General features: G+C 39.0%; 6 protein-coding genes across 6 annotated transcripts; 2 read left to right on the top strand and 4 right to left on the bottom strand.

The window, feature by feature from the left end:
* Positions 1-284: 284 nt before the first annotated feature.
* Positions 285-3,755, bottom strand: LOC18023507 (hydroxyproline O-galactosyltransferase GALT3). The gene is made up of 8 exons (XM_006407883.2): positions 3,569-3,755; positions 2,173-2,934; positions 1,873-2,081; positions 1,525-1,803; positions 1,318-1,446; positions 1,039-1,215; positions 848-955; positions 285-758 (listed from the first exon to the last, which is right to left on the bottom strand). The coding sequence occupies exons 2-8, from the start codon at positions 2,921-2,923 to the stop codon at positions 552-554; spliced, it is 1,860 nt and encodes a 619-aa protein (XP_006407946.1). The 5' UTR covers positions 2,924-2,934; positions 3,569-3,755; the 3' UTR covers positions 285-551.
* A 373-nt stretch (positions 3,756-4,128) lies between these two features.
* On the bottom strand, positions 4,129-8,133 carry LOC18023506 (probable boron transporter 3). Its single transcript, XM_006407882.2, has 13 exons — positions 8,003-8,133; positions 7,368-7,508; positions 7,203-7,285; positions 6,896-7,088; positions 6,649-6,787; positions 6,392-6,557; positions 6,122-6,288; positions 5,855-6,028; positions 5,664-5,759; positions 5,446-5,580; positions 5,047-5,363; positions 4,702-4,972; positions 4,129-4,621 (listed from the first exon to the last, which is right to left on the bottom strand). The coding sequence occupies exons 2-13, from the start codon at positions 7,475-7,477 to the stop codon at positions 4,265-4,267; spliced, it is 2,208 nt and encodes a 735-aa protein (XP_006407945.1). The 5' UTR covers positions 7,478-7,508; positions 8,003-8,133; the 3' UTR covers positions 4,129-4,264.
* Positions 8,134-9,748: 1,615 nt separating this feature from the next.
* On the top strand, positions 9,749-10,627 carry LOC18023505 (elongation of fatty acids protein 3-like). Its single transcript, XM_006407880.1, has one exon. It carries the CDS (start codon positions 9,749-9,751, stop codon positions 10,625-10,627), a length of 879 nt encoding a protein of 292 aa, XP_006407943.1.
* A 775-nt stretch (positions 10,628-11,402) lies between these two features.
* Positions 11,403-12,636, top strand: LOC18023504 (elongation of fatty acids protein 3-like). Its single transcript, XM_006407879.2, has one exon. The coding sequence runs from the start codon at positions 11,629-11,631 to the stop codon at positions 12,454-12,456; it is 828 nt and encodes a 275-aa protein (XP_006407942.1). The 5' UTR covers positions 11,403-11,628; the 3' UTR covers positions 12,457-12,636.
* Positions 12,637-12,788: 152 nt separating this feature from the next.
* On the bottom strand, positions 12,789-17,598 carry LOC18023503 (DEAD-box ATP-dependent RNA helicase 40). Its single transcript, XM_006407878.2, has 8 exons — positions 17,297-17,598; positions 15,876-16,972; positions 15,593-15,781; positions 15,279-15,347; positions 14,928-15,197; positions 14,463-14,813; positions 14,094-14,371; positions 12,789-14,005 (listed from the first exon to the last, which is right to left on the bottom strand). The coding sequence occupies exons 2-8, from the start codon at positions 16,959-16,961 to the stop codon at positions 13,015-13,017; spliced, it is 3,234 nt and encodes a 1,077-aa protein (XP_006407941.1). The 5' UTR covers positions 16,962-16,972; positions 17,297-17,598; the 3' UTR covers positions 12,789-13,014.
* Positions 17,599-17,757: 159 nt separating this feature from the next.
* LOC18023502 (pyruvate dehydrogenase (acetyl-transferring) kinase, mitochondrial) lies at positions 17,758-21,317 on the bottom strand. Its single transcript, XM_006407877.2, has 10 exons — positions 21,284-21,317; positions 21,090-21,191; positions 20,753-20,974; positions 20,569-20,635; positions 19,671-20,075; positions 19,036-19,294; positions 18,753-18,933; positions 18,493-18,640; positions 18,176-18,392; positions 17,758-18,069 (listed from the first exon to the last, which is right to left on the bottom strand). The coding sequence occupies exons 5-10, from the start codon at positions 19,917-19,919 to the stop codon at positions 18,011-18,013; spliced, it is 1,113 nt and encodes a 370-aa protein (XP_006407940.1). The 5' UTR covers positions 19,920-20,075; positions 20,569-20,635; positions 20,753-20,974; positions 21,090-21,191; positions 21,284-21,317; the 3' UTR covers positions 17,758-18,010.
* Positions 21,318-27,516: the final 6,199 nt, after the last annotated feature.

Raw genomic sequence — 27,516 nt, 5'->3', positions numbered from 1 at the left:
TCGAATTCAACCTGCATGCCTTTTTTTTTTGCTTGATGATCTAATTCAACATGCATGCTATTTTGATGATCTAATTCAACATGCATGCTATTTTTGTTTTCAACTTACATTTTGCTTTACTACCACATGGTCATGCCGATGATTCGTGGATTGCGTTTAGGTACTCGGTGGTGTAAAGAATCTAAAGAAGGCCTCTTACAAATTTTACAATACTCGTCCATAGTTTCATCAAACTCCAGCCATACATTTAATAAACAAACGGAAGACATGAACATAAAAACATATACAAAATCGAAAGAGTCATAAATAAATACAAACAACCATGCTAAACCATACAGTATTGGGCTTGGTTTTTATTGGGATAGTAAATTAAATGAACATCCATAATCTATACAATACTGTATGTTTTTTTTAAAAGGACACATAAACATGCATCATGTTATACACAACATCAATAATTACATAACATTTGATCCTCAGCAACAAGATTTCAAGATTCCCTGTAGAACGTTTCAACAAAGTCTCAATCTTTGCAACAAGATTGAGAGATCCTATTCGCAGCAAATAGATTGGCTCTCCTTTTGCAGCTTCTCCCACAGACACAATACCAGCCGAGGAGTTTGGTAATGAACAAGAATGTAATTTGATTTACAGCCACTGTTATGGAATCTTTTGTCATTGATGTACTTAACACTTTTTACACTCTGGTTGTATTGTTGAATCCATATGCCCATCGCCACATCTTCCAGTTTGAAAAGCTTTCAGCAAAACAAAATAAGAACACCGTTTATTTACCATCTCTTAGATTACTTATATCTCAACTCCATAATGAAAATGCAAAACTCACTCTAAGATCTCTCTGACGGTGACCCTTAACCACAAATTTCGCGATATCATGAGAGATGATGTAGCCAGGGCCATGTGCCCATGGAGGATACGAATCTAGAGGCCATTCCTTTACAAGAGAGAACGCAATATGAGTCTCTATTCTCTAAGAAGTTAGAGAGAAGAGAAATGTGAGAAATCTTCAATAGTTACCTCTTTACGGATGAACCATTTGCTGCCTTGTTCACGGTCTGGCAACGAACCAAATGATATCAGACCGTACAACAGGGCACTAGACGGTTTTTCTTGTAGACTCGATAGCAGTTCATCAATCCGAACAAAAGTATCATCATCCGTCTTCATTATGTATTTTGCTGGGATGACTTTGGTCTGTATTAACATGGAGAAAACATCAGAGAGGCACAATTCACCGAGACAAGTCAAGAAGTGATATCTCACCAGTTTCTATGTTTTGTTTAAACAGTAGCTTACCCCGAGAATGCAAAGTGCAACTGTTTTCAAGCTAAGTAGACCATAGTAGTCAACAAATGGCATAAACTGAATGTCTCCATATGCCTCAGCTTCTCTCCACATCTCTAAATTGACTTTTTCATTGGTGTGCTGACCAGAAAACGCCAAGTTATTGCTAAAAAAAATGCATACATCCAAGGAGAAATGTTCACTTGCACAAGTAATTACCAGGCCAATGAGAAATCGAACAGCGACTTTTCCAGATCTTACTGCCTCATATTGCATCCAAGATCTTCTCAATGCCATACGTCGCTTAAAATTATTTCCAGTGGAGAAAACACCCACCAACAATGCTATTCTTGTTCTGGAAAGAGATGGAGCTTTAAGTTTCTCTTCTATGGCTAAAGAAGCATGGTCATCGGGAACGGGCAGCCTTGTGGCTAAGGCAGATAACAGTTTCAGACCACCTGTGACTCTGACAGCACTGACTAACCACGGCTCGAGCTTCTGCAAATCAAAAATGTTGGTGTAAACAAAACAACAACCTCAAAACTAACTCTTCAGATCACTCTTTACCTCCTTGTAAGCAAATGAAGTCTCATGACGACCATTAACCGTCATATGAAAACCTTCTAAGCCAGCCCACAGTGTGGCAGTGAATGGATTCCCTTTAAGAAATGGAAAATCAGCATTTAAAAGAGCAAACTCTATAGTTGTATCTTCGTTGGGACTCTCTTCCAAAGTGATTCTACCGGTCTGTTCGTTGCAGAGAGGAAGTTCATCAACTACAATGGTTGCAAAGAGACTTTTCAACAATATCCTTCAAGATGACATAAAAAAAGAAGCAAAGATATGTTAAGGCCAGAGTTTTACTACCTATCTGATTCCTAACTGATCCACGAGATCGGCATCTAACTTCGTTTCCCCACCCCAGCTTTTCTGTCCATGTATTTTGCACTATGGATGGCTTAGAAAAGTTTACATTGTAACGCAAGATGATTGGACGACGGGATTCTCCTGATAGTCCTGAGCCAACGAGCTGAATCTGGAAGCTTCTCGAATGTTCATCAGGAATACCAACGACAGTTATTGAAGAATCTTCAATTAATCCACAAGGAAGCTCAAGTACAGGCCTTGAACCAGACAAGTCCCCATCAATTGCAGTGACAAAATGTGGACAGTTTTTTCTAATATCCTTAGAGACCATAGCAGAAGAAGAGGCTCCTTTCTCTTTATTGATCAGAAAAACCAAATCTTTCATTGCCAATGTAGCTTCTTTGATCCCCTGAGCAGTTTCTGGCAAAGCATCTGGTCTCTCGAGAAACGGACGCATATGAGACCACACAAGCAATCCGTTGGTATCTCCTTCTCCTGAAATGCTCTTGTTTGAAAAGAGGTAATCAAGATCTTCCAAATTCATAAAATGTGGTTTCTTTGCTGGTTCATGGATACTCTCTCCTTCTAAACTAATACTAGAATCATCCACAGTGTGATTCGACGGAAGTTTGTGAACAGGTTTCTCAAAACGGATGATAAATATCAGAGTAAGAACCATGATGCAGATTCCCGCCGACCCACTCTTCATTCTGGCTGAAGTGAAACCAGATTTGAATTTCACCATTGACATCACATTACCGCCTAAGGAAAACCCAGATGCCGAATTAGAGTTAGCACAGTTCGATTCTCATTCTCCGAATCCGAGACATTAAGCTAAAGAAAACCGAACTGGTGCAGAAAAGTGCAGCCTTGGATGGATACAAGTAGACCCAGAAGCAAGAACATGGCAAATTATAACTAACGGGAAGAAGAAACAAAAAGGATAGCTTTTGGAACATCTAAGTTACTACTTCAACAAACTGAAAAGCTGTGTTCATTTACTGAGAGAAGCCTACCCGCTTTATTTTGATTTCTTGTGAATTTTTCAGATAAAAACAAAAATCTGATTAACCAAATTAAGGAAGATATCGACAAGCAAAATTTCACAAATAAGAGTTTATAAGTGAAATTGACCAAAGACAAAGAGATGAAGATATCAGGCGTAGCTATATCTTGTAATGAAACCATTATGCTTCCCAAAGCTAAAGATTCAAATTTGTTCGATAATGTTTTATCATGAATGGAGAAATCAAACCAATTTAGCTGAGCGACAAAGTTGGAAGCTTAAGTAAAACCTAAAAACCCAGAACGAATATCACCGAAGCTCAACACACAAACTAACGAGAGATTCACAAATTCAAACAAACAGAGCAAAACATTTAGGAAGGAGATTTACCTGTAAGATGTTTTTGAAATCAATGGCTCTTTCAGGATGATGAACACTGAAATGGAGAGATCGGATAGCAAAACGGCAACCGATGAGAAGTAAAACGCATATGATAATATAAATTGATGTTAATTTGACAGGCAGTGACATAATATCAAATGTGTTAATAATGTTATTGTATCACAGGAATTAATTTGACGGGCAGTGATATAGAGGAGACATGCTCCTATTTGCTTAAAATAAGCACCAAAACGACAATCCAATATAGAGTAAAACGCAGGCTACTCGCTGGTGTTCTGATTTTGGCCAAAAATGAGCAAAATTCGTGGTCTATATATAACCTGCGAAATAAGGCCTAACGCGCGCAACGCGCACTTGCTGCGAGTGGGATATGCCTTTTGATAAAACGCTGTCGTTTTTTATCGTTTCATTAAGTAGCGAACGAAACTGTGTCGTTTGGTATGCTTCGAACGTTGTTGTCTTTTGTAATAAAACCAAATCGCTTAGTTATTTACATTGGAGCCCATTTTTTCTGAAACAAACAATTTCTCAAAGATGTTGACTTTGGAGCCCAGAATTATTTCCCATTTTTTCGGAGATATTTTTCATCTAAGAAAATCTCAAAGTAGAAAAACAAATGAAGTAACTTAATTAGCTTAGGAATCTGTTGATAGGAATATATGGAATTGGACACTGCTTAGCTTACTACACAGACTTTCCCAAATTAGAAAGTCTCTGTTCTACTCCTCCTCCGGTGGCGAATCGTGGACTTAGCGGAGCTCTTCCGGCGGGCGACCTTGGACTTATCTCTCCTCCTCCTCCTCTGAAATCACTTAAGCTCCGTATATACACTTTCTCCGACACTCTTGGGTTCTGAAAACTCACCACTCGTCTCATCAGCTCCACTCCTCCCGCCGGCGAACCACCCGCCGATCCACTTCCTCCGCCACCACCGAGCTTTATGCTGCTCAACCTCCTTATCTCTCCTCTGCTTCTTGTGAACATTCCATCCATCACTTCTCCACTGTCCGCAAACGACGTCGCACGGCTCACTTCCCCTTCCTGCACAAAGACCAAGATCTACTAATTCTCGATAAAGCCTCAAACTTTTTGTAGAGAGGAAGAAGAAGAGAGTTTATTACCGGTTTGAGATTGAAAGATAAGAGAGCAGGTGCTTCTTCATACTCTGCAGCGTCCAAGTCTTGGAGATGTGCTCCTTTGAAGAAATTAGGCAACACGTACTGTCTAACCGGAACAAGAAACATTATCATCAACGGGAACAGAACTCCGGCCACCGGAACCCACGTGATCCCAAAGCACACCAGCAAGTAAGCCGCTTGAAACAGAGTAAACATCGCCATCGTCTTAAACGGTACCGTTTCAACAAACACTGCATGATTATCCTCAAGAACTCTGAAAAAAAAAAGATCACAATTCAGGTAAAACAAGATATACTCGTGATTGAGGAAGAAAGTTTGATCTTTTACTTGAATCTCCTGCTTGGGGCGGTGAAGAGAAGCAAGATCCTTTCCCAGAATTGATTCCCTGGGAGGCTTTCGATGGCCATGTAAGCGAAGTAACCCCAAAGAACCGAGCTTGGGATTCTTTTGATTAGGGGCATTGCTGCAACACATCCAGCCACCATCATAGCTTGGAGAAAGTTGCTTACTCTTTGTTCTTTTACTTCTACTGGCAATATATTCTCAACCTCAGTCTCTACATCGAACACTGTTTCATTGACCAGTGTGTCTGCGTCTCCTAAGCTTGAAGCCTTTTGCATTTGTGACTGTTTGAGCCCTTGAATCTGATTTGCCCCGTGATGGATTGATCAGAAATGAGCTAAAAGTCTAATTATAAACTGATATAGATGATTGGTCCGCACATACCCGAGAAGGCCCTTGGTGTATCAGAGGGCTCTGCATTTTCTGGTAAGCTTCTTCCATGCTTCCATAGACTTGTCCTAAAGTTGCATTGTTTCTGATGCATTTGCGCGCAGCTGCCACGAGTTTGCTTCGAAGTAGCTGCACATCAATCAACCGGTTTTAAATGCCTTTTGACAAATGCAACTAGAGGCCTACATATATACACAGTGAGATAATCAGACCTGGCGTTTCAGTGTTGCTAAGCTTTTTGTATGCATTGGAGATTGTGGGATGACACCATTCGATGGAGGAATCCCGAGGAGACCGCATAGGATTGTCTACAGAAGAATGTTCATATTCTCTGACCGTCAAATAAGCTGATAAAGTAATTCAAGGAAACTGAGACAGAGTGTAAAAGAACAATCATTTTTACCAAGAAGCCTAGAAGAAACAGATCATAATGATAAGAAGGAGGTTTTCTCAGATTGAAATCTTCCTGCTGTGCGAGCTGTGAAGCTACACTATGGTCAAAGTAGTAAAGAACCGCAATCATTGACGCTGGAACAAACGCCAAGAGAATGTAAAGCACAGGCACATCCACCATTTCCTGCAGTTTATTCATCAAGCACTTATGATAAATAATCATAATGCATTAAATAGTAGAGAGAAATATAATAAGTGGAGAGGAAGTGATTAGTGCCTTAATGACAGTCCAATTCTGATATGCACCGGGAGACCATGGATTAGGACTAACTAGACGTCTTGGTATTCCTTGAGGAACACTTTTCCAAGGAATGTATGATACACAAGTCCACACAACCACCATCACTGGAACACCGTAATCTGCTATAAACCCGCGCAACCATTCTGCAATTACAAGGACACCAACAATCCTGAGGTTCTTGCTAGGAAAATTAAATGTCTTTTTTGGTTTTGTTTAAAGGTTAGAATGAAAACTAAGGTTCCTTACCAGCACCAAATCTCCAAGACCTTGCTTTTCGGCTTTTCAGTGCGGTAAACAGAAGTCCAAAAGACAAAACCAAACCAAACATTCCATTTGCAAACACCCAAGCAGGTTGGAACTCAGCTGATCTCGGATTTGTTCTTCCGGGGACACCAAACTCATCCACAATGCCCTGAAAAGTAGAGTTTCAGCGAGCTTTTCGATGCAAAAATGCTAGTATAAAGTTGTGATTGTAATTGAATAAAGAAAGCTTTTTTACTTACTTTAATGGCTTCTTGCATGAAAAGCATGGCGATTAGGATACCGAACAGTTCCCCGGCAAGTCGAGTGAATCGATTGATAAAGACACAAGCGCCTAATACAGCTAATAAGAACAACAACAGCCCCGTCCACAAGCAAACCCTTTAAAATAAATCATCCATGTAGAAAAACAAAAGAACAATATTGAGACTTAAAAAACTTCTTGAAAGGAATTATGTTATTATGCAAAGAGAATGATTTTGAGTTTACCATCCAGTCCAAGCGAGAAAGAGATTAGAGCCCAAATCCGGTCTACTTTTGGCGAAGTTGAACATAAAGGTGTACATTATAACAGTAGGCTCTGCAACACCAAGAATCAACAATGGCTGGCCTCCAATAATGGAATGAATCACTCCACACAATGCAGTTGAAACTAAGGTTTGAACAGCTGTGATCTTCCCATCTTGCCGAGTTGCAAAAGAAACAAAACGCAGAAAGTTTACAGTTTTCGGTTACTCTCATCAAAAGCAGAGAAAGTAAATATGAAAGAGGGAGCAAAAGTGTCATTTTGATGTACCAGTATCTCTTTCCAATTGTTCTCCAAATGTAATCACCGGAATCGCGGATGCAAAGAATATGTAAGTTGTTGGTGCCAGAATCCTAGATTTTGCATAAATAAAGTACACATCAAGGCCTCATTAACACTTTTGTAAACCAAAAGAGAAAAGAAGTTGATTTTAACCTAAATCCAGCTCTGAGACCACTGATCCAATCTTGCTTGTAGCATTTGAGTCTCCCTTTGACATCATTCTTTATACCTTGAAACGGGACAAAGCTCTCTGCCTCGTCCATATCGATTTGGTGTTTTCTACTTGACAGTGTCCTACAAGTTAAAAAATTGAACAAAAGATTATGAAGAATGATTAAGACAAAACACTATTAACCAAGACTAGAATTCTAAATCCAACTGAATCAGATTTAGTACTTTCCTATGTAGCTGAAACTGGTTTTACTTGTAGCTAAAAGTCACTAGAACCAAAATAAACTATTTCTAATGGCTAATGAAACGGAATATTCAATTTACTAAGAAACTCAGATCCAAATATGAATATTTTTGCAGGAAGCTAAAAGAGAAGAGAACCCAAATAAATGTCTTCATAGCGCTAATTGCGGATGGAGTCTTTAAAAGAAGTACAGTAGATTTGGTGTGGCAAAAAATGAGAAAACTTTACAACACATTTTTGACGGAAATCTCAAAGAAAGAAAAAAATCAAAAGCTGGCGAGAATCGAAAAAAGCGAAATACAGAATGACTAACATAGGAACTAAGTTTGGATTCAAGAATGACTCAGAAATAGATTAAAGAAAAAACACTTACCAGAGGAAAAAAACAGCTCAAAATGCCCAAAAGAAGACAGCTTTCTGAGACTGAGAGAAGAATAAGCAAATGAACAGGTTTGGGTCTCTGCTCTTGACCTCCTCACAAGAGCCGTGAGAGATTTTTTTTTATCTAAACTGCTGCAGATTAAAAATGTTGTGAATAAAAGAAAAAAAAAAGTACTGTAAAGTTGAATTACGAAAGAAAAAAAAAAGTGACTGTGATGTTGAGATCTTATGGGAGGAAGAGAGAGAGAGATGTCTGTCTCTGTTCTGTCTCGGGTTTCAGACAGTGCTCGTGATTGGTTCACGCGGCATTTACATTTTACAATCTCTCTTTTTTTTTACTCTTTACCTTCTTTCTTTTTTTTGTTCAAGAGACTTTTTGAATAATATTAAGACTTTTTGTTTTTGATTTTGAGTCATACATTTCCTCGGATAGAAGAGTTTGAAACTTTTCCAAAAAAGATTCATTTCTGATAATGACGGTTTAACATGGTATACAGTTTGTCTTACATTTTTTTTTATCTAGACATATTTTCCTAATTAATATATATATCCTTTGCATTACTTACTGGCATCATATCCTTTTAGATGACAAACAATTATAAGTGACCTTAAGTGTCGCTCCAACTCCAAGCCTAAAATTCTTCTTAGGTGTCGCCAAAATATGTTTTAGGTTAGGTTTTTCTGTTTTTGGACTGAGTATAATTTTTTTGTAGATTAAATTTGATACATCAAATTCTGATCAAATTTTTTAGATTTTAAGAAATTGTAGTTGTTCAAATCGTAAAATAAATTGAACTAAACAATGACATCTAACATAAAGTTATAATAAAGTCAAATTAATAAACAAGAACATCAAAATGTTCATAACACCATCACTCAACTTTAGCTAGACGCTGAAATGTGACTTGTTATATAAGCAGAAGAAAATAAAAAAAATATGCCGAAAATGTTTCGATTAAGGTTAATGCTTATATAATTCATATAACGGTCTTCTCAAGTATACACAGAGCAACCATGTTCTCATAATCAAGCCATCGACTATATCAATCCATTAAAGATTCTGACTTCAAATAAACCTCAATATGTACAAGGATGAAAGTAAATGGTGCATTTCTTTACGATATCACCTTGACATTCTCACGTCATGCATAATAAGGAAAATGATGATGCATTCTTTACGATATGCATGACAAGAAGACAAAAAAAAAAGACTTTCATTTTTGCTCAAAATGATAAGAAAACACTGATGATGCATCCCTTACGATATTACGTTTTCCCCACGTAATGCATGATAAGAAAAGTGAAAAACTGATGATGCATTCTTTACGATATACCTTTTCCACGTTATGCATGATAAGAAAAAAATTGATGATGCCTTTTTTACGATATATTACCTTCCCACGTTATGCATGATAAGAAATATTGATGATGCATTATTTACGATATTACATTCCCACGTTATGCATGATAAAAGAAAAATAAGCCGATGGGGTAAGCCTCTGATCTCTCTCCCATATCTTCCAGCTTCTCCTGTAAGCCCGACCAGCGCCGGGAAAGCGGAGACGCGTGAGATCCGGCGACGCAATGTCATCGGTTTATGCCATGTTCCTACATTCACGGTACAATGGCATCGGTTTACGCAATGACAATGGTTTTCGTTAGCGAAATATTTATATATAAATAGATATCGCGATCTCTCCTTTATCTCTCTGTCATATCCTCAAACTTGGCCGGAGAAATGGAATCGGTTTACTCCACCCTAACCTACTGGCTCGTGGACCATCCCAACATCTCAAACTTCACGTGGACCGAAGGTGAAACCCTTGGCTCCACCGTCTTCTTCGTCTCCGTCGTGGTCTCCGTTTACCTCTGCGCCACATTCTTCCTCCGATCAGCTGTCCATTCACTCCCTTCACTCTCTCCCCGCATTCGCAAACCAATCACGGCCGTCCACAGTTTGATCCTCTTCCTACTCTCCTTAATAATGGCCGTTGGTTGCACTCTCTCCCTAGCCTCGTCTCACGCGCCCTCCGGTGGTCCGACGGCGCGTTTCCTATACGCCGTCTGTCTCCCAGTCGACGTGGAACCTAAAGGACCGCTTTTCTTTTGGGCTCAAGTCTTCTACCTCTCGAAGATCCTCGAGTTCGGAGACACCATCCTCATCTTGCTCGGCAAATCAATCCACCGGCTCTCCTTCCTCCACGTGTACCACCACGCGACGGTTGTGGTCATGTGCTACCTCTGGCTCCGAACCCGCCAATCTATGTTTCCGGTTGGGCTCGTGATGAACTCGACGGTCCACGTCATCATGTATGGTTACTACTTCCTCTGCGCCGTCGGATACAGGCCCACGTGGAAGAGGTTGGTGACGGATTGTCAGATTGTGCAGTTCATTTTGAGCTTCGTAATAGCCGGTTGGTTGGTCCGAGATCATTTTTTCGGGTCGGGTTGCTCCGGGATTTGGGGATTATACTTCAACGGTGTGTTTAATGCTTCTCTCTTAGCTCTCTTCTTCAACTTCTATTTCAAGAACTATGTCAAGAAGACAACACTAGAGAGGTGTGCAAAAAAAGCCATTGATATTTATTATTCTAAGGAAATGGTTAAATTGTCTTGACTTTCTTGTAATATTATATTCTGGAGTTTCCATCTCTTGATGCATTGTTGTAACTGGAAAATGTTGGGATTGTTTGAAATTGTTTTTTTTTTATTATTAATAAGATGACAAAACATATTATATAATGTCATGCACATAAATCATGAAATGGCTTCGCCGTCTGATTCTTAGATTGAAAACATCTTTCTGTGATCTATGCGGCATTCGCCAAGCAGCTTTTTCTTTAAGAGTTGAACACTGAGATATTAGTTTATAAATTACACCAAGTTTGTGACTTGTCAACTATTAATTTAATACCTCTAAATGCTGTATTTGCCATTTTACTCTTAATTAATCACTGTCCATCTTAAAGACATCCATAACTTTTGTTTTCTCAAGTTGAATCATGATTTCTTCTCTCCGATTCAAGAGAATTAAGATTTTGAATTTTGAATGTTACGTTTCCCCGGTCGTTTGGGTTTTATCATTTTATAGAAAATGTTTTGTCCACAGAAAAAGAGAGAAGATCGAAGATCATGCATGCTAATATGCTATATCCTATAGAAGAAGACAATTTTTGGTTTAGAATTTTCTAGTTTGGAAGACCATAAAGATAGATCACAACTCTTGGAGAAATAACTCTAAAACTTTATTAAATATAGGTGGTGGCCTTAAACTGAGTATATCTTAGAGTAGATCCAATTCCAAACCGAGTAACTCTAAAACTGACTATATCTTAGAGCATGATTAAAAAAAAATCTTAACAGATGCCATGCATTGTTCTATTTAATCCGATACTTGAATGGCATGGTCAACGTATTTAAATGGTATATAAAATACGATTTTGGAAAACTAAAAAAAAGATATGATTCCTTGGGACCCACTTGCGAACGTAGATAGCCCGATTGGGTAACGCTTCGTCTCTCTCTACCATATCTGTAAACTTCAGATCCTCCAAACTTCGCCGGCGAATCACTTTTCTATCCGCCGCCAGTAAGCGGAGACGCGTGAGATTCCACGCAATGACATCGGTTTACTCCACCCTCACCTACTGGCTCGTGAACCATCCCAACATCGCCAATTTCACGTGGACCGAAGGTGAAACCCTCGGCTCCACCGTCTTCTCCGTCTCCGTCGTCGTCTCCGTTTATCTCTCCGCCACATTCCTCCTCCGATCCGCCATCGATTCACTCCCCTCACTCGGTCCCCGAATACTCAAACCAATCACGGCCGTTCACAGCCTAATCCTCTGCCTCCTCTCCGTAATCATGGCAATCGGCTGCACTCTCTCAATCACCTCATCTCAATCGCCCTCAGATCCGACGGCGCACGCCATTTGTTTCCCCGTCTACGTGAAACCTAACGGACCGCTTTTCTTCTGGGCTCAAGTATTCTACCTCTCGAAGATCCTCGAGTTCGGAGACACCATCCTCATCATAATCGGCAAATCGATCCATCGGCTCTCGTTCCTTCACGTGTACCACCACGCGACGGTTGTGGTCATGTGCTACCTCTGGCTCCGAACCCGTCAATCGATGTTTCCGGTTGCGCTCGTGACGAATTCGACGGTTCATGTCATCATGTATGGTTACTACTTCCTCTGCGCCGTCGGATACAGGCCCAAGTGGAAGAGGTTGGTGACGGATTGTCAGATCGTGCAGTTTGTTTTCAGCTTCGGATTATCCGGTTGGATGCTCCGAGAGCATTTTTTCGGGTCGGGTTGCTCCGGAATTTGGGGATGGTGTTTCAACGCTGCGTTTAATGCTTCTCTTTTGGCTCTCTTCTTCAACTTCCATTCCAAGAACTATTCGAAAATGACAAGAACAGAGGGCCGCAAAAAACGCGATTAGATTCGTTTCCACCCTCAAAAAAAAAAATTGATCTTAATTTTGATTGATTATTCTGGAATTTTGGTCTCCTGATGTGTTGTGTTTTCTGGAAATGTTAGTTTTGAATTGTTTCTTGAATAAGATTGACAAAATGTATCAAAATGTCACATAAATCATGAGAATACATGCAAGAAAATAAGTTTCACCAACCAACGTTTCTTCAAGAGTTGAGCACTTTAGTTAAATTATACCAAGTTTGTGACTAATCATATATTAGGAATTAATTTTAAGCTTTGTAAATGCTGTCTCTGTCTATCTTCAATCACACGTTTGTCCACCATTCTCCAATTCTATTTTGTAGTCCATAATTGTTGGAAGGCAGCAGCTGGTGTTACATAAACGATAAAATTCTTAATACATTACAGACTAACTCTCCATAATACAACACAAAAATGACGATATATATAAAGAAAAAAAAATAAAGAAACGTCAGCTGTCTGATTTGATGGATCCATTCAATAACCAAAAATTTTCGGATGAATTATGAAATTCTTCATTCTCTGTTTCGAGTCCTGACTTTTAGGGTTCATCAACCACCGGTCGTACAAAAGCCGATTCTATCTGTGTCTCGACAACCCCATTCTCTCTTCTCTCAGACAATGGCGTAGGAACCACGGTTTCAAGACCCGTCGCTGCTACAATGTCAGCTGGTGGTTTAATATCAAATCCAGACACACGCCGTGCCCTATCCCGTCTTTCATAAACCGGACTAGGACTACGGCTATAGCTTCTGCTCCGGTTATAACCACCACGGTCACGGCTACGCCTAGGGCTACGGCTCCTTGAGCGTGACCAGCTCCTGCTACGGCTACGGCTACGACTATAGCTCCGACTCCGGCTATAGCTCGGGCGTCTTGGCCGAACCAAGTCAGGACTTCTGCTACGGCTTCTACCTCTCCTGTTATCAAACCGTCCACCACCACCACGACCAAAGCCTCTACCACCACCACCACGACCACGACCAAAGCCTCGGCCATCCATATTATTATTGCCAAACCGACCAAATCCGCCTCTACCCACATTCATATGACTAGCATCAGGACCAGGAAAACCCCGACCCCGATTCCCGCCACGTCCGAATGAGTCATCTCTCATTCCAAATCCGCCACTACGGCCACCAAACCCACCATCACGCCCACCAAATCCGCCATCACGCCCACCAAACCCGCCGTCACGCCCACCAAACCCGCCGTCACGCCCACCAAACCCACCTGAAGAATCCCAACGGCTACCACCACCGCCAGAGTCAAAACGGTTTACCATACCTCTTCGGTCCTGGCTAAAACCTGGACCACCACCACCACCACCACCACGCATTGCAATGTCTCTCACCTGAGGCGGTACTTGCTGGTTTGCTCCTTCCAGAACTTTGATCAGATCAGGCGCGTATTTCCAATCTTGCTCTGTAAAGAAAGTGAATGCAACTCCAGTTGCACCAGCTCGACCAGTTCTCCCAATACGGTGGACATAGTCTTCAACACCGGTTGGAAAATCATAGTTGATCACAACTCTGTAGTGTCATAACATAATCAAATGTAAGGAAGGAATCTTCATAACAAACAAGCAAAGAGATATATCCAATACTTATTATAACGAACCTTATGTCTTTTATATCCAGTCCCCGGGCAGCAACGTCGGTAGCTATCAAAACACACGACTTCCCGCTTCGGAACTGGTTAAGTACCCAATCTCTCTCACCTTGAGATTTGTCTCCATGGATTACAACAGCGCCAAAATTACGTCCAACACTGCGTCCTAGATGATCACAGAGTCTCTTCGTGGAACAGAATATTATAGCTTTTGAACCTCGTTCTTGCGACCTCAGGATTTGCTCCAAGCGTCTCTCTTTCTCCATTTGTGGGACAACTTCAACATACTGCGTTAATAAGCATGGATTAGTAACCTCATCACCAACTTCTGTAGAAGGATGTTTAAGAGTGATTAAAAATGGTTTAGATGATAATCACCTGTGTTATCGACTTGTTTGCAGCCAACTCATCTACTCTGCCTATATTAACTTGGACAGGGTTCACAAGAAGATCACTAGCAATTTTCCGTACTTCTTTTGGCCAAGTTGCTGTGTACATAAGAGTCTGTCTCCGAGGAGGAATTTCGTTCACAATCTTACGGATTTGGGGTTCAAAACCCATGTCAAGCATCCGATCTGCCTCATCAAGCACAAGAAGGGAAACCTGCTGGAAATCAATCTGCTTCATCTCCAATATATCATTTAGACGCCCAGGAGTTGCCACCACAATATCAGCTCCTCGTTCCAACTCTTTTAATTGAGGACCCTTTGGAGCTCCACCATACAAACACTGAACCAAAATATATATATATATATATATATATATATATATATATATATTAGTATTCAAACTAAAACGTTCAGGTAAGCTCTATTTGAAAGTGACTCAAAATATAAATCTCACAGTGCACGAGATCCTGGAAGACCGACCGAACCTAAGGGCTTCGTCTTGTATTTGTGTGGCTAGCTCTCGAGTGGGAGCTAAAATCAAAACTGTTGGGCCATTGCGGGGGTCATTACGACAGTGCCTTAGAAGAATGAAGGCAGGGATCAAGTATCCCAATGTTTTACCAGAACCAGTTTTTGCAACGGCAACTATATCCCTGCTCTGCAGAGCAATTGGCCATGTTTGAGCCTGGATCGGTGTTGGTGATGGAAATCCAGCAGAAAGCAACTGAAAAACAAAGTTACAAACATTAACACACCATATGTATGAAAAAACTACGCCACTAATAAAGTTCATAATAAAACTGACCTCTCGAAGTATTTCAGGTGGGAGACCACTAGATTCGAACGTGATGAATGGTGCTGGAATATTCTCACCCTGCACAACAAAGAAAGTTTTTTTAAGGCGGTATACAGATTATAATAGATGAGAAAGTGCAAGGTTTAACACTATTCTCAAATGCTATTACTTAGTCCAGTTGAAGTTCGTCTAATCCCACATTCTCAGTAGAGTATTATGGACAAACATTCACTGAAACAAAATTGAAAAATATTACAGCACATTACAGCTTAATGAACATAACAGACAAATTAAGCAAATCAATCCAAGAAATGTGAGCTTACAGTTGTTGAGACTTCATGTTGTTTTAGGTAGATTTCAACAGGCGAGAGATGGGGAACATCAGAAGGTGTGACAAAATGAGGCCTCCCTTCGGTTGGAAAAGCTGGACCAGCGTGTCTATATGTTCCATGACCTGTTTGTCCCGTGGCGGGATCAGCATTTGCAGGTGGACCGCCACCTATCCTTATATCCTGCATACCATTTTAAAATTGGTTCTTTCCGTGAGAAATGATTGTGAGGCAGGGATATTTCACAACAGAGATAGGAGAAGTGATCATCTGTAACCTTAGGCATTGCTGCAGGATGAAGTGGTTGTGTGCCCCTAACCGGCCCTTCCATTCTTGCGTTAACGTACGGGTCATTCCCAGGTCTAGATTGCAGATTATTGTCATAAGTATTATTTGATCGGAAAGGGGAAGCATGAGACTTCTGGTGCAACATCGGGTCCATGTGATTTGGAGGCCTAGGTCCAAGCTGCTGGTGAACCAGATTAGCCCCTGGCTGTTGAAACTGTGTGACTGTAGAAGGAGGTTGCATGTTTGCTTGAGGTCCATTGTATTGCTGAGCTAGAGCCAAGTTTGCATTTGTCCTTTGTGATGCTGCCTTAGCTTCAAAGGGGGTATTATGAGATGGCGAGCCTTCAACATTGTGTAAATGGGGTTGAGAAAACCCAGTTTTCTTACCCCCTTGGAACTCGTCCCCCTCCCTCTTAAGCGCCAACGAGTTGTACTCTGGCTGGCTCGGAAATTGTTGAGTCTGGGGACCAACCTGAGGTGTGTGATGTGAGTTTTGAAGCCCTTGTGGTTGCATGTAAGGCCGATAACCCATGTATTGTTGTTGTGAATGTGCATACTGATGGTTTAGCTGCTGAGGCATTGCTTGCTGCTGCTGCGGTGGCGTTGGCTGATAAGTCTGTAGAGAAGGATGCCCATGTGGCTGCTGCACCATCGATTGGCTTTGTTGCTGGGGAAACTGTTGAGGCATCTGCTGGCCCGGAGGCTGTTGCTGCATTATTTGGGGCCTTACATGTTGAGATGGAAATTGCGGTGGCTGCTGTTGTAAACCATGCGGCTGAGACGCATGACCAACTGGTTTTGCTTGTTCGAGCTGAGCTTGGTGGCCTTGTCTTGCAGAAGGTATAGGAATCTGAGCGAGCTTCGGTGTTGTGGAAGAGTGGGGAGGAGCGCCAGCAGGTAACGGTGGAGCCGGTGCAGAAGGTCTTTCATATTGAGTGATGTTCGTTTCAGGATTCCAGTAATACAGAATGCCGGTGCTTCCATCAATAAGCCCCTTCCATGGTTGGGGAAGAGTTGGATCCTCAGGGGCATATCTTGGACCAGCAGAAGCTGGAGCTGCTTCTGTCGTGGCCATAGGCAAAGGCTCTGAAAGCAGAGAAATTCTCATGTTAACAGCTTTGACATAAAGAGAGTATTTTCCAGAGACCCAATTCGACCTATGCTTTCACTCTATAAAAGGTTATGCCACATGATTGATCAACGAGATAGTCAAGCTAGGCTCACGCGCACATTAGTAAACATCATCTACTTCCACGAGACCGTAACAGTTAACACAGTCATGCCGAGAAATCCAAAAATCACAATCTCAATCGCAAACTAAAGAAATCAAGCGAATTAAGCAATTGAGAAACAAATTTTAAGGTGAAGAAACCCCGAAGCTGATTTAGGGTTTGTGATATGGACACTTACATCGACGATGAAAGAGCAACGGCACTCCTATGCGAACAAAGAAAATATGTTTTTCCGGTATGATACAGAGGTGGACGAAGAAGGTCACTGCGAGGTAGAGACTGGAGCAGAGACACGGGCTAAGTTCGGCGTATTGATGGAGAAGTGTGGCTGGGATTCACGAAAGAGAAGCAAGTGTGACGAAGAGAGGCCACACGACGTCGTAATGAAGGATCCTTAATACGACGGCGTTATCATCGTTTTCTTGTTGAAATGAAATTTTTAACGAAAAACGAAACGAAAAACGACCGTCGTTTGTTGTTCTCTCTCTCTCTCACTGCTGTTCTACATAATTTTGGGTAAATCCTTCCTTGCTTTCAGTCCATCACAAAAGTTTCCACGCAAGTTGTAGTTGCTAACCAATCATTTTCATCTGTTTCAGAACTAAACCGATCCATAAATAGTTGAACCAGTGACAAATATCAAATAACCGATCCAAATCTAGGACCATAACTGTTTTATCAATACATACTATATAGACCAACAACGTTTTGCATACTTTCGGATACAAGAGATTGCACCGAGTACAAGGTATTGAAATCAAATCAGAGGAGATTAAATCACTTCAAAATCTCCATATCTGAGTTTAGAATCAAGAAAGCATAAATGGAGAAATAATGTCTGTACAATAAAAAAAAAAAAAACTAAATAGCATAGCCTGACTTGGAGGTTCTCTCAGGGCAAAGGCTCTTGTGAATCTCCAAGGCGAGACAAGTGCAAGTAAGCATCAGTCCCTGCACCATATCAACGATACACATAAATCAAAACTGAGATATGATCTTCAAATCTGATTGAGATATTTCAGGTTAAAAGACATTTATGGAACAAGTATTGACTCACCATATCCTTCCATGGATATGATCTGCAAATCTCCACCAAAATATCGAGCATACAAGCGACTAATTGGCAGACCATAACCATAACCAGCCATAGTCAGGGGAACATCAGCTGTTCCTAAATCGACATCTTCCTCAAGCGGGTTTCTTGCGGTGCTGTAGAGATAAGTGAATATCTTGGGGAGACCGCTTCTTGGTATACCTCCACCTTCATCTGAGACCTGTTAAATTAACCCACAACAATTGTTGGCTCAAAATGGTGCAATCAACAAGATTTGAAGGCCTAGCACAAAAAGAGAAAAAGCAAAGGAAAACAACAACCTTTATTGTAACATCTTCGATTCCATCAGCAACTATGATGCGGATTGGTGGTGCAACTCTATCAGAGTCAACATATCGCTCTTGGACAGCACGTAGAGAGTTCTTGACTAACTCAAATACCATAAGGTGCAAATGGGTTGGAACATACCTATGAAAAGGAGTAGAAAAAGACATTGTTCAAAACAAAAGCTATGGAATGAATTTCAACAAAAAAGAAAGAAAAAGAAAGGAAAAAAAGGGCAACTTGAATTGAAACTCACGGGAATGTGAAACTGGGATCCCCGTAGATGTTTATTTCTGGAGCAGAGCCATACTCTCGGAAACAAATTGATCGAGCATCTTCACTGGCATTCCTTGCTACCTCCATGGGAGACATCTTGGTGTGTATGTAACCCACAGTATGAAGTGGCGGATTTGGATTATGCAACTCAACATGCTGCCCTGAGAATTTCATTATAACCTCAAAAAGTATTAACACAACAATAGCAAACGAAAACTTTTCAGTCAAGACAGAGAGAGAGAGATCCAAATACCAAGTCTTACCAATAAGCATACGGATCCCTATTCGGGACAAGTAGAAGCGATCAAGAAACTGATGAATCTCATCAAGATTTTCGTAGACAATCCTGGAGTTCATTCCTTTCTTCAGCTGATTAACGCCCAGAGCCATCATGGGAACCACGTTGTTGTGCCTTACTTTGACAGCCTTAATCATCTGAGTGAACTCTTTCTCATCAGCCGTATCCTTGATATCAGGAAACGCTCTCATGTCTCTGAATGATTCCACATACCAATCCCTTACCTATAAAACAGCAAAGTTGAATCTTTAAGAGGATTATTTGGGTGTCAAAATTGCCAAATCTTATGTCATTCTAAAGATTGCATACAAAACTCTTCTAAGGATTCCCTTTCACTGTAGCACAACTGCACAAGTATAGAGAAAAACAATAATAATCACACCGAATCAATCGTATATCTACTTTGCCATAAAATCTACAATATCCATTTTCATACAACAATATCTTGAGAAGCAACACGCAGGTGGCGCAATTGAACGATCAAACACCACAGTTCCACAAGACCAATTCGATTTAAATCACCAGAATCTCGATTTCCAGAAACATTGAAACAAGATTCAATAATTACCCACAACGAAGAAAGCGAATTTCGGAAAGTACCTTGAGGACGGCAGGTTTCTCAGAGAGGCCGTAAGGGAGGGTCTCGAGTTCGATCGCTCTCCTGGCGACACGAATCGGAAGCTCCTTGTGAAGAAACTGAGCCGAAATCAAAAGGTTTCGCTCGGTGGGTTCGGAACCAAACTCCATCATGTATCGGAGGCTCACACCGGTCTGCTTCATGCAGCCCCATTTGTGAACATCCTCGATCAAGCTCTTCGGAAACATCTCGCTGGCCTTCTTCACAGCCATTAACCAAAGAAACCAAAATTCCCCTAACGTCGTCGAGACTTGCTCGAAATCTCAGTTATCAGATTCCTTTGTCGCCTCCGGTCGCTTCTCCACCGTTATCATCGACTGGACGGGAACGTCGCAGATGATTGGACATCCAGAAACAGAGAGGATTGGCTTTGGCATCGGCAAAAAAATTGATGATATATGGATAACTTTTAATTATAATAACATTTACTAAAAAGTTGCCCGCTAATTTCATGGATTAAGATTTGTTTTTTGCTAATTTACGAGTGTTTTGAGTCATCGTGTGGTACTCGCTCTTCTCCAATTATATATTTTACTGTATTTACCTTCTTCAAATTTAAGTTTTTTATTTCAAAAAGTTATATTCTGAATAAAAGGAAATGACACACACAATAATGAAAAGAAAAAGGAAAACCCACTTTGAAAAATTGTCCGAATAGTGTCAGATCATTTTTTTCCTGAAAAACATAAATTTGTATTTTTTTTAAAAAAAAACCTTTTTTTATAAGAAAAGAACTATACGTTAAATTGATGGCTATTTGCTCAACATCATCGGTCTATACAAAATATATATAGAAGCAAATAAGATTACTAAACTGTCTATGTTAAAACCAAAAAACAAGGCGAAATTTTTGGCAGTTACCTCCCAACCGTGAACCCTGGAGAAGGTTCTTGCCTCGGTCTCATTGCCAAAAACATAGTCCATGTACCTGGTCGGAGCAAGACATTAGATGCATGCAGGAGTCTGTGCTTTTCAGTATATCGCCAATGATTGATTACTTTAATTTACCAAACTATAAGACAGAATGGTATCAGGATTTGCTTACGGTAGACACTTATCCTGAACGTCTTTGAAGAATTCACAGATGAATGGAGCAGAAAGGTTGGTTCATCGTGAACACCTGTCAGATATTTGAGCATGTCAGGATCTTTCGTATTAAAGACATACTATTCGGGGAGAAAGATCAGTGAGCCTTGTTTTCCAATGGACACATAACACAGACACCGCAAGTTCCGGTAGGTGTTGACTCATCTTCGTAATAGTGGACCTGGATATAGAACACCAGCAGATTTTAACACAGGCTTCTATTTCATGACCTTTTGGAGTGGACTTAAATCAGAACCAAACACCAATATATTTAAAAAAAGTTTAAGTAGACTCACATTGACACCAGCTGCTGTAGCATCCTTCTTCATTGCCTCTCCGTACTTGTCCTTTCCAATGGATCCCACGTAACTGGTTGCCCCAGGGATTTGAAGCATCCACTGCAGAAATCAAAGATATCATTTGTTTAGCAAAAAAAAAAAGTAGTAACTTTAAAAGCAAGTATGAAGAATAAGGTGTAATCATCCTTTACCTGGGCCACTTTAATTGAGTTTTGGGTAGCACCTGAAAGCCCAACGATTTAAGAAGATATTAGAATCCTGCGAATGCACATTAACACCACCACATGTCCAATAGCGCAAAGGATGATTTACCTCCACCAATGTATTCGACATTGAACTTTTTTGCTCATTTCATCGTACCTACGAAAAATATCAGATTTCATGTGAATTCCCAATAACAAGCCATCTAAAGAAAAGCTCTTTTCTTGGTAAATTAGTTAAGAGTCATATCAAATCACAACTATGAAGAAAAGCTATTTTCTTTCTTAATTAAAAAAAACAAAGCTATTTTCTTTGTCTGAATCACTTACTCACTTAGGCTAAGAAAAAATCAACAGACTTTAACTAACTTCTATATAGTGTTCAAGACAGGACTTATCCAGATTCCATTTTACATACCCTCAACCGATTACCGAACAACTTGAAGAGTAATGTACTATTTAAGATGGAAGCTTTTCGCGAGCATTTGAGTGGAGCTTAAAATCACATCCAATCAGGAGCGGCATCTTCAACCGGAGCGGCGTCCCGAACGGCGTCTTCAACCAAAACAGCGTCTTCAACCGGCGCACAGTTTCCTAGTCGTTGTTGAAGAGCTCACCAAGAGTCACGTGATGTGCAACCACATTAGGAGCGGCGTCTTCAACCGGAGCGGCGTCTTCGTCAAAGACGGCATCCGTCTTCGTCTTCGTCTTCGTCTTCGTCTTCAACAGCCTTGGCGTCTTCGTCTTCAAAGGCGTCGGCGTCTTTGTTTTCAACGGTGTGGCATCTTCGTTGAAAATGGCGTCGGCGTCGGCGTCGGCGTCGGCGTCGGCGTCGGCATCGGCGTCGGCGTCGGCGTCGGCGTCGGCGTCGGCGTCGGCGTCTTCAATTCAACCGGAGCGGCGTCTTCGTCAAAGATGGCATCCGTCTTCGTCTTCGTCTTCAACAGCCTTGGCGTCTTCGTCTTCAAAGGCGTCGGCGTCTTTGTTTTCAACGGTGTGGCATCTTCGTTGAAAATGGCGTCGGCGTCGGCGTCGGCGTCGGCGTCGGCGTCTTCAACCAGCGCATCAGTTCTCTCTGGTCGTTGTTGAAGAGCTTACCAAGAGTCACCTGATGTGCAACCGCATTAGGAGCAGCGTCTTCAACCGGCACATCCAATAGATCTTTGTAGGGTAGACGTGAGTGTGTGAACAACACAAGAATGAGTCCACTGATGTAATAAATCACAACCATTATAGCCAACCTAGACGTTCTTTGCTTTCAGCCATTTTTGCAGTTAGTAAAATGATAAAAGTAAGTGAAAAAAAAATGATTATGCACAATTTTTGAAGATAATTTTTTTCATTAAGAAATGGTAATTATATGATCATCGAACACAAAATTTTCATAAAACATAAAAATTTTTCATGGAACATATTTTTTATTTATAGAAAAGCTCATCTCTTACTCGGATAGTTGTTTTGTTTCTTTAGCATCTATATGTTTTGTTTATACAACATAAACATTCAGGGATTTGGGTAGGTTGTTAGGGGAATTGGTTAGCTTATTTATTAGTTTTTTTTTGGTCGGAGAGGGGAAGACAATGTCTCCCCAAATTTATTCATAAAATAAAAAATTACAATCTCACATTGCGGGGTCTCGTAAAACCACTCGCATCGTCTACCATAATCGAATTAACACAATCCGGACAATAATCAAAAAACTGAAAACCTAAAAGCATGGAAAATGCATAGTTTGCCAATCCATCGGCTAGACGATTGGCCTCCCTTATACACATGTGAAATATGGACTGTCCAGTCCTTCATCAAAAAGTCATAGCACAAACGTACTAGGAATGACAGCGGATGAGTATCACCTATCCCTGTCGTAAGATAACCAACCACCACTTGCGAATCCACTTCAAACTCCACTCTACTAGCTCGATGCTCTCATGCTATGTATAAGCCATAATAAATACCCCATAAGTCGGCCATTGGAGCCGAACATATCCCTATGAACATATAGCTTACTTATTGGTTAGCATCTATATGTTTTGTTCATACAATATAATGATCGTATTAATTACAAAAATAAAAAGATCAAATTTCATATAAATAAAAATAATACTGCTACAAAAAAATGTAATTTTTAATGCAATATATTATTAGCTTCATAAAATTAAAAGAGGAAAACATAATTAGCTCATCCTATATACAATCCACATTTTTATAGGCAACATAAGTGTTGGCCCAAAACTCCTAAGCATGCCTCGATGTAGAGAAGTCGCAATTTGAATGTGTTGTTTATTTTGGAACAACAAAACAGTTGGTGTTTGACTTCAATATCTTACCGACTTCCCCGAATCGGCTCAATGGCTAATTTTCTTTCTAAAGCAGCGACGTTTAATGTTTCATTGACCACATTTTAATTTATTCATATTTGGTTACTTCTCCATAAGCATTATGAGCTTATCTTTGACTTGTTCACTCCCTTTTCTATTATTGTTTTCCCCCGGTACGAGGTTCTGTTTTCCGAAGTTCATATTAATCTTCGAATCCAACCCATCATGTGAATTCCACATCGACGAAGTAATAAAAACCACTAAACTACAATAGTTTGGCTTTTGGATATATACATTTATGATTAAACACATAATATATATACACACACAACTTCTCTGGTCTTTGCCATTTAGCTTAAAAGAAAAAAACTAAGGCCCTGCTCTAAACAAGTCTTGCTTAGGAGCACGAGCAACTTAATCATTCATGCAAAACTGGTTTCAACTTCTACCACAAATGTGTTATGATCCGCATTCCGCATCTGAATTAAAAATGGGGTTCTCACTGATTTTTTTTTGCCTTTTCTGTGGTATAAACTATTCTTTGACTAATAACTTGTTGGCTCTATGACGACTAAATGGAAATCAAACATTTTATATTAATCTAATTGAATATTTAAACCATATGAAAACGAGTAAACGACCACGTAATTAGGACCTAGAAAATCGTTGAAACATTCTTATTCAACTATGTTCATAACTTTATTTTAATCATCATGCAAGAGAAAGTGCTTTAGTTAGACAAATCACGTACTTATAAATTAGATAATGTAAAAGTACATTAAATCATTTTATGAGCTTTGAGCAAAGCTTCCGTTGTTGACTTGGCAACAAAGACAATAGACTCCAAACGCACGAGTGGGTTGTGACTAACTCGAAGAGCTCTTTGACTAATTTGATCGGAGGACACGTCAAATATCAAATCGATTTTGTTTTTTATTAAAGTATATCAAATTGAGTTAAGAGTCAAAATCTAACAAACAATTTTTATTTTATTTTTGATATTTGAGTTCTCTTAAAGATTCGATATGGATATTATATATTCATTAAATAATGTTCCTAGTAGGTTCAGTCCGATATGGATAGTGTCGAGTGGTCTCAGTTATCCCACGTGTGCGTTTATGTTTATCAGCTTTATAAATCGTAAGACTTTATTTTAATTAACAAGTATAAATCGTAAGACTTGTAAGATGGAAGACATTATTGTCGAAGTTTGAGCGATATGGGCGTACGTGATTATATGGAAATGATATGATCTGCACTTTTTTTTTTAATTTCTTCGATAAATCAATTTCGGATGTTAAATAAAAACGAATTATACAGTTTATAACCTTCATGAGATATATATGTATATATATTGATTGCTAATACTGATTGCTAATTACAACTTGACGATTTATTATATATATATAGTAATTTTAGTAGAGAAAACAAACGACACTTCGTATTGATGTTTTCATACTTTCATCACCATTGTTTAAAAAGCCATCTTATATAGTTTTTCTTTTGTCAATAGCCAACCTATATAATAAATTCTTTTAAATGATGTATAATGAAAAAAAGGAAAGAGTTAAAAGCAATTTTATAAGAAAAAAGGGTTTAACGACAAAAATGTTTGTCTTTAAACAAACATCATGTTTCTTTTGCGAAGATAGAGAGAAGATGAGAAACAAAAATAACAATAATAATTAACAAAGCACTTGTGTTTTCCACTTTGGAGGAAACCAAATTGCTTATAATATAAGTCTGAAGCTTCTTAAAAATCCTAAATACTACTTTATGTTCCCTATTAGCTTGGTTTTCTTTTATATTATCTATAACTTCACATATTTGCTTTCACATTGACATTCCATCTTCTCTTTAATTACAACTTTTACCAGAAACGTGGACCAACATATTCATAAGAAGTAAACTGAGATTAAAATTATGATTAGATCGAAGCTTCCAACAATAATTCCACAAATACATATTTTTACGTAATGCATACCAACTCTTTACTATTCTATCACATACCTATCCTCAACAAAGGAAATGAGCAGTAAATTGTTCCGATCATCTCTATTTGTGCATGGTTTGATGTTCAGGAAATAAATTTTAAAAAACAATTGTCAATAAATTATGGCGAATCACGAATGTAATTTTCTACAATTGTAGACGTCGTATAATATAGGAAGATACTTGCATCATGTCAAACAGTTTTATACTTTTATATATTGGAGGATGGTTCTTAAATCTAACAATTGACTATCAGGGGATGCAATAAGGTAAGAGGGGGGTCAGCTGATCCCAGTTATTTTTTAAAATTCAGTTATATCCTTTGAAGAAAATTATATTGATCCCAATTCAAAATTAATTTAGATACATAAGAAAAAAAACAAATACATGAAATAGAATAGTCCAGATACTAATGAGTTGGATTTCAGCTACAAATTTATCCATATGGCTAAAGTAAAGTAAAAAATATAACCACCTAATATTAGTTATGTTTTTAAGAAATACACAAATGATAAATATTAATTTTTTTGTGTGTTTAAATTTATATTGAATTTTTTTAACCCCGGTAAATAAAAATTCTAGCTCCGCCATAATGCAGATACGTAATACATGCATGCAAATTTCCCACCTTTATCTATACATGTGCTTTACTATTATTTGAACATCATTTATATCATGTACTACTAACATTTATCGGCAAAAATCAAGAGTCCTAACTGTGAAGCTCTTTAAATTAGTTGAACAAAAATAAACACACTTTCTAATACAAATAATTAAAGTATTTGATAAAACTTCTTTTTACATACAGTAGTAAGGGTTGGAGTTTTATTACAAAAACCTTTTGTTCAAATCATTGATTTAGTTTTATTTTGCTGGTTAATAAACCATTATTAACCCAATAGTCAAAGACTGTTTTCCTTTTTGTCTATTATCTTCGAACAAAAAAACTTCCTTTGAGATTAATTTGGTTTCTAGCGTCATCATTTGGTCATTCTCTTTTGTATATTCTTTATAATTTTTTTCATACTAATTAATTTTGTGTATTTTCTGTGCTCCTAAATATGTAGCAATTTTCTCTATATTATTGTTACGAGTAAAACATAAAAAAAATAGAACATAATGTAGAGCAACCGAATTTGAATAAAATATCGGAATGTGAATCGGTGGATGGTGGCGTATTTCAAATAAATAAATAATATAATGTCAAAAATGGAAAAGTATGGAGTTGTTCAAAGTGAGTACTATAATTGTCAAAACTCAAAATGAGTCGTATATAGTCCACTTCAAATCAATTGATAATGGAATTTTACTTCCCTAAACTCTATCAATTTTTTCAACACAACAGTAGTTTACTCAAAACTAAGTGTCGTTAATTTCTTTTCAAAAGAGTCATTAATTAAACTTCTTATTTTGCGGCCTTTAATCCACTTGAGTCATATATTGTATACAGTATTTATAAGCGTGAATAGCGGAAATTGTTTTTGTCAAAGTAATAGCAGAGATTTTTCATGTTTTTTTCAATTTAAAATTCCAAAACAGTTGCGGATGACATGGCTAACAATAATAATTCATTTATCAAGGCAAAACTCAGAAGTATAGCTCAAAAACAAGAAACTTATAAAACAGAAAATTTATAAAATATGAAATTTAACGATTGACTATGCATGATGGTTCTAAAAAACTTGGTCAAAAAATATTTGACCATCCTCCATAAATAAAACTATTAGTCTAGTTTGTTTAAAATTTTGGTAAAAAAAAAAAAACAGGAAATTTAACTGTTTATAGGAGATGTTACTCCCTTCACCGGATTTGCAGTTCGATTCTTTGACTTGCATATGATACACAAAGCATGTCAGGTGATATACTCTCATGATACATAAACAAGTTAACTAAAGAGATAGAGTCTAACTGGCG

The sequence above is a fragment of the Eutrema salsugineum genome, unplaced genomic scaffold (assembly GCF_000478725.1).
Source record: "Eutrema salsugineum unplaced genomic scaffold, Eutsalg1_0 scaffold_13, whole genome shotgun sequence".
NCBI lineage: Eukaryota > Viridiplantae > Streptophyta > Magnoliopsida > Brassicales > Brassicaceae > Eutrema > Eutrema salsugineum.
This window is presented reverse-complemented; position numbering and strand designations above follow the sequence as displayed.

Coding starts and splice junctions, on each gene's coding strand:
- LOC18023507 (XM_006407883.2), bottom strand. CDS start 2,923: ATGTCAATGGTGAAATTCAAATCTGGTTTCACTTCAGCCAGAATGAAG. Junction 2,082..2,172: donor ATCAGTTAGGAATCAGATAG/GTAGTAAAACTC, acceptor CAACCATTGTAG/TTGATGAACTTCCTCTCTGC. Junction 956..1,038: donor AATGGTTCATCCGTAAAGAG/GTAACTATTGAA, acceptor TCTCTTGTAAAG/GAATGGCCTCTAGATTCGTA.
- LOC18023506 (XM_006407882.2), bottom strand. CDS start 7,477: ATGGACGAGGCAGAGAGCTTTGTCCCGTTTCAAGGTATAAAGAATGAT. Junction 6,788..6,895: donor TTTCTCGCTTGGACTGGATG/GTAAACTCAAAA, acceptor TTTATTTTAAAG/GGTTTGCTTGTGGACGGGGC. Junction 5,760..5,854: donor TGTTTCTTCTAGGCTTCTTG/GTAAAAATGATT, acceptor ATTCTTCTGTAG/ACAATCCTATGCGGTCTCCT.
- LOC18023505 (XM_006407880.1), top strand. CDS start 9,749: ATGGAATCGGTTTACTCCACCCTAACCTACTGGCTCGTGGACCATCCC.
- LOC18023504 (XM_006407879.2), top strand. CDS start 11,629: ATGACATCGGTTTACTCCACCCTCACCTACTGGCTCGTGAACCATCCC.
- LOC18023503 (XM_006407878.2), bottom strand. CDS start 16,961: ATGGCCACGACAGAAGCAGCTCCAGCTTCTGCTGGTCCAAGATATGCC. Junction 14,814..14,927: donor CTTCCAGGATCTCGTGCACT/GTGAGATTTATA, acceptor ATTTTGGTTCAG/TGTTTGTATGGTGGAGCTCC. Junction 14,372..14,462: donor CAAACAAGTCGATAACACAG/GTGATTATCATC, acceptor TTATTAACGCAG/TATGTTGAAGTTGTCCCACA.
- LOC18023502 (XM_006407877.2), bottom strand. CDS start 19,919: ATGGCTGTGAAGAAGGCCAGCGAGATGTTTCCGAAGAGCTTGATCGAG. Junction 19,295..19,670: donor AGAAACCTGCCGTCCTCAAG/GTACTTTCCGAA, acceptor GCTGTTTTATAG/GTAAGGGATTGGTATGTGGA. Junction 18,641..18,752: donor GATCCCAGTTTCACATTCCC/GTGAGTTTCAAT, acceptor TCCTTTTCATAG/GTATGTTCCAACCCATTTGC.